The sequence below is a fragment of the Mytilus trossulus genome, chromosome 1 (genome assembly GCF_036588685.1).
Source record: "Mytilus trossulus isolate FHL-02 chromosome 1, PNRI_Mtr1.1.1.hap1, whole genome shotgun sequence".
NCBI lineage: Eukaryota > Metazoa > Mollusca > Bivalvia > Mytilida > Mytilidae > Mytilus > Mytilus trossulus.
The window spans coordinates 72816203-72821785 of record NC_086373.1 but is presented as its reverse complement, the minus strand read 5'-3'; the positions used below and the strand labels follow the sequence as shown (position 1 = coordinate 72821785).

The window sequence follows — 5583 nt, the reverse complement described above, 5'->3', positions numbered from 1 at the left end:
GAGTTAGCTCTTTCGGTGGAGCTTGACGTGACGCTCGTCAAAGCAAGTAAGAAGAGAACTTTCATGATGTTTGGAAATAAAGTCGAGCATGCCCTTACATCAGTTAAGGTTGATGTTGTTGACTCTGGTTTGTCCGTTTTATTTTCCCAAAACGACTTCCAAAGTCTCATCTCTTGACTGAATTGACAGGGCATGAACAACAGGGACAGCCTTTTGACGATTATAACGATAGTTTTTTTTTTCTTTTTTTTTTTTTTTTTTAAAGGGACCCGCCACTGTAAGGCTTGATTGAAATCAGAGATATATATCTTGATTAGATCGTTCTGACATTTCCAGAAACGTCTAAAGGGATACTTATAACATTACATTTTCTGTCAAGAAAGAAGGAAATATACAAAAGAAAGTGTTTATTGCTATAATTACAATGTCAGTATAACATACAGATGAAATGGAGTATTTAATATGTATTTACGTAACAAGTTATAATCAAATAATACCACCATTATTTAACCTAAATATCTAAAATATATAAGAGCAAAAATCATCACAAACATAAGAAGGAATTTATGAATCAAGTAACTAAAGAACCTCCCCATAACATCCCCATGGTTTAAGTGCCATCTTGGTGCTTCTAAGCATGCAAAAATTCCCGCCAGAAATAAGGACAGCATCATAGCATCTTCCCAACGTCCAACAACCCAAACAAATCTGAAAATCAAAAGTAAGAATTACAGTAATACAAGACAATAATACCAACATTTGAAATGTTTTAGAGATTTTAGTACTGTAATTAGTTCATATAGTAGTTTAAAATCGCCTACCAACGCAAGAATGCTGTATTCTGCTATAATCAGCTACTTATTGACCAAATAACAGGTATACAAATAAAGTCCCCTGTTTCGATCATGGTTATCCTGCTTCCATGTTGAGCAAATAGTACATGTAATTAAAAGTTTACTGCCACGTTACAATTAATGTCAAGACCTTTTCACGATCCTCGCTTAATCCATAACTCCTAGACCAAGATGGGGAATTAGATGTCCTTAAAAGTGAAATAATAAAACCAAATGATATATAGTTGGTGCGTCTGAACCCAATGGAACTCGGTTAATGGATGCATGTGTGTGTTTATTTAAAAAAAAATTAAAGTAAATGTTAATTGTTTTTCTGTAGATTAAGCTTTACCGATCTTTACCAGGAACGCTAAAATTCAAACAATTAAAAGTTAAATATGTCCAAATACTTGAATACTATAAATCATCAAAACAAAAGGCTTCTAAAAATAAATATTGAATCATAAAACCAAAAGGTTTTTTAAAAGAATAGAACAGATGATAATTAAAATTTTCATTTTTGATACCGGCATGTTTAATTTTCGAAAGTCATGTGCGTTGGTTTGATTAGTACTTACTCTATAATGTATTTGAGGAGCACAACCAGGACGGCGTCACACAGAATCGAGTTAATGTGATATCTGTCATCAAATCGTCTGCCCCATGGAGAATGGCGGTTAAACCAAAGTTCGTTCAAAATCTCCGCAAAAATCACAGCTATCACCATAGCAACATTAAACTGAACCCTCAACTCCATTGTTATAGCCTGATTTCTTCGGTATATCTAGTAAAATAAATAATAAAAAAAAATATAAGCCTTTACTTTGGAGCAAGTGTTATAATCTATATACTACCCCAAAACAAGCGCACCCGGTCAATTAAGAAAAATGGTGAGTTGAATTTCAATTGATAAAACTAATTAACACCTTAAGAGGTTTGCTTGATGTTAAGGATCAGTGTTGTTGATTGTGTACTGTTGTTTGCCATTTTGGCATTGCCTCAACTTATATCAAAAGGAAAAAGAAATCCTTGGCTCAAAATTGTTTACATTTTACCTCAGTTTTAAAATAAATGAGGAATGTGTCCATAGGGACACAGATGATGCCCCGCTAGCATTAAAAATAATAATAAGGGACATAACTCAAGAACTGTATGAGTGACACTTTCTAAATTTGAACTTAAACTGAGTTAAGTGGTGATAAGCATTATATATATATATTTCATTAAATTTAGTTGAGACAAACTTAAGTTAGAAAATAGAAACAAAATATCATATACGTTTATAAAGTGACAAAACAGAAGAACATTATTCAAAGTGCTTGTAAGCACAGATGGGTAAAGATTTTTCCAGTGAATATTGTATTGTATTAAGCATTGGTTGTACAGAATTGATGTAAAAATTGAAAAAAATAATTTTTAAAATTGGAGTTTATCTTCCTTTGTCCATAATTGTAGTTGGCAAAATTATTTTTTTTTAAATTTATTCAACTACAATTATAGACAAAGGAAGATAACTCAAATTAAAAAAAAATAACTATTATACGATTGACACTTTTTTAACAGATATTAGAGTCCTTTCTTTTCCATTTCCAAATGAGCATAACTCTAAAATGGTAAGAGACACCACCAAAATTCAAACTTGATCTGTATTTTGAGGTAATAAACATTGTGTATAAGTTGAATAACATTTGGCTGTGGCAAACTAAAGTTAAAGATTCGAAGAAAAAAAATCAGCATTTTTCCATTTGTTAAGAGGCACAACTCAAAACGATAAATGTGACGCCACTAAATTTCAAACTTGATATTTTTTTAATAATAATTATCATTTTGTAAAAGATTCTTAACATTTGGTTGAGGCAAACTTAAGTTAGAGAACGGATTTTTTTGGGGTAATATTTCCATTTGTTAAGGGGCATTACTCTAGAACGGTTGAAGTGACCCCACCAAAATTCAAACTTGATCTGTGTTTTGCAGTAATAAGCGTTGTGTATAAGTTTCATAACATTTTGTTGAGGCACAAACTCAAGTAAGAGAACGGAAACCAATTTCGGGACGTATGGACGTATGTATGTACAGTACGACGGACAGAATGACAATGGTAAAACTTAATCAAGGCCGTAACTACCCTTGAGGCAAGTGAGGCAATTGCCTCACTAAAATTTTGACACTGATTATTTTTTTTATACATATATATAAATATAATAGTCTTTTGTTGTTCTGTCTCAACCTTGATTTCTATAACTTGTCATCATTCCTTTTAAACTATTCTTTCTGAATATAACTCAGCATCGCAACGGGTGATGTTTCTCGATTACATTGACCTAGTAACGATAATCATCATGGATCTCTAGTTATAAATGGGCTATTGCAGAAAAAGGAAAAGCGACACTGAAGGTAAAGAAGGAATAATTTTAGTAGACTTTTTTTGTGAACAGAGTCTGAGTATTGCATATAACTTCATTAGTGCAATCCAAAAACGATAAGTAGACTGACAAATCAAGTACTGGTCATCGGAAGGGGACAGTCCTGTCTTTCATTTCACGAACTTTAATCTTTCTCTTTACAGGCGGGTCACAGATAAATAAAATATAAATAATATGAAACATGCATGGATTAGTTTTTATCCATGTTTTTTTAACCTTAAAAATTGAAAGAATATCCCATATTCCAATTTAATACTATTGAGGAATATTAGAGCCTTTAACACAGGATTTCGTCTTTTCTTATTCAGGACTACGGAATTTCGCTTCTTTATATTTGGGGTTTCAGAATCGGACAACCCCAACCCCTAACCCCTTAATTTATAGATTCTGGAACTAAAATACCACCAACTATTTCACGAAATACTTGGAAATTACTCCATTCCAATTTCCCCTGTACCCATATCATATATACTTACTCTATAGATAGAATCATATACTTGTATCTTATCTCATTCTATCCCTAGTTTGTCTATTTTTTGTCAGCATAAAAGCAAGTTTAATATTTTGTAACTGCGATTGTACGATGGTGCTTACAGGAAAGCGTAATTCCCTTTTGCAAACAATACTGTTACTACCGATGCTGCTACGGAATTGCTAATGGAGAAGGAATTGGAAGAAGACATTTGTCATTGTGTAAATGATAATGTGCTACCTTTAGAAACACAGACTGCCCTGAAATGACTGAAAACTTAGAAAAGAGCATACATGAGTGGAGAGATTGTGCGGTCTTGTCATGCTCCATGCAATAAGGATATCAGCAGACCAAAATTATAATTCTGGAACAATTTGACTGAACTGCCGTAGAAAAATTTGGCAAACTCTACTGAATCGATGTTTGTTCTATGTTCTGGCAGCAGACTCAAATCAGTGATATTTGGATGATTATCTTACATATAAATTTAAATAAAGTTGTTAAAACTTTGGTGTTAGTAAAAGTCTTAAAATATGAAAAATTTATATAAAAAGTGTCCAAATTCAAAACATTATCAAACTCTCTAAAAATGCCTAGAATGCAGGATTTTGCACCATTCATTTCATACCCTCCAAAAAAAATTTCGCCTCGCTTCGCCTCGCTTCGCTCGGCTCAATTATTTGCCTCACTAAAATAAGATGCCTAGTTACGGCCTTGTTAATACCACTCCGCTAAGGCGGGGTCATAAAAAATCAGTATGATAATTTAAAATCAAAACTACTGTAAACAGAGGGTCAGTAATGTTCAATTCTAATGCAACAACGTTTGTAACGTTCATTTTGATTAGATAACGTCACTTTCTTACATGGCATCAATTGACAATTGATGTTATGGGACGTACGCGCAAGCGCAGACGGCATATGACAGATTTTAAATACATGTTATAACGTTGTTTTCTGTCAGTTTCATTAGAATGGAGATAACAATATTGTATTTTAAGCTCCGACGGCATCAATTGGGGATTTTATGGTCGCAAATACCCGTTTACTGTCTCCGCTAACGCGTCGCCAGTAAACTTAATTTGCGACCATCAAATCCCCAATTGATGCCGTCGGAGCTTAAAATACAATACAGTTATCTCCTAAATTACATCATATTTGTCGAAAGTTAGAAATAAAATATTTATTTATAGGTGACTTTATACATTTTAGTTTTGATTATTTTATTGATGTCATTTCTTAATTTTGTATTTTATGTATTTATCAATTGTTACATAACATATCGTTTGTGAGTGTTATAAAAATGCTCTCTATATTGTCTATAAATTTCATAGGCTTTCGTGTTTTACTTTTGCCATTGCTTTGTATATCCCTTTGGTATCATTCGCCTCTTTTACGATCGGCTATTCAATAAAGATAAATAAATAATACATAGATTGACCCGCAGATTGTTCGTCTTAGTTTCCCTTTAAAATCAGCTACTCATTTTCTACATAAAATATTGAATATCAACAACGTTTCAATATGTATTTGCCTCGGTCGATAATAATTATCTTTGTTTACAAACAAATGCAAATCACATACCCTTCAAATATTACACATTTCCACATAGCAAAAAAAAGAATATTAGCTGAACTCTTTCCAGACTATTTGAGTATTTTTTAAATATGAAAAATGTTGACTTACCGATACTTAACAGTGTGTCCTGGTGGTTCAAATGCTATTTTTATGTAGGTCAGCTGTTGTTTACAAACGCTGGGATTGAATTACAGTAAAACCTAGATTTGTGTAGTTTTTGAACGAGCTCGTATTTACACAGTTAATCTTTAAAATAAACTGTTCATAGTTAAATTGAA

General features: G+C 32.5%; 1 protein-coding gene across 1 annotated transcript; it reads right to left on the bottom strand.

The window, feature by feature from the left end:
- Positions 1 to 392: 392 nt before the first annotated feature.
- On the bottom strand, positions 393 to 5583 carry LOC134684350 (uncharacterized). The gene is made up of 3 exons (XM_063543640.1): positions 5414 to 5583; positions 1412 to 1617; positions 393 to 708 (listed from the first exon to the last, which is right to left on the bottom strand). Exons 2-3 carry the CDS (start codon positions 1588 to 1590, stop codon positions 507 to 509), a joined length of 381 nt encoding a protein of 126 aa, XP_063399710.1. The 5' UTR covers positions 1591 to 1617; positions 5414 to 5583; the 3' UTR covers positions 393 to 506.

Excerpts from the sequence above, each read along its gene's own strand:
- LOC134684350 (XM_063543640.1), bottom strand. The coding sequence starts at position 1,590 with ATGGAGTTGAGGGTTCAGTTTAATGTTGCTATGGTGATAGCTGTGATT. Across the intron at positions 709-1,411 it reads CTCCTCAAATACATTATAGA|ATTTGTTTGGGTTGTTGGAC; the intron begins GTAAGTACTAAT and ends TTTGATTTTCAG.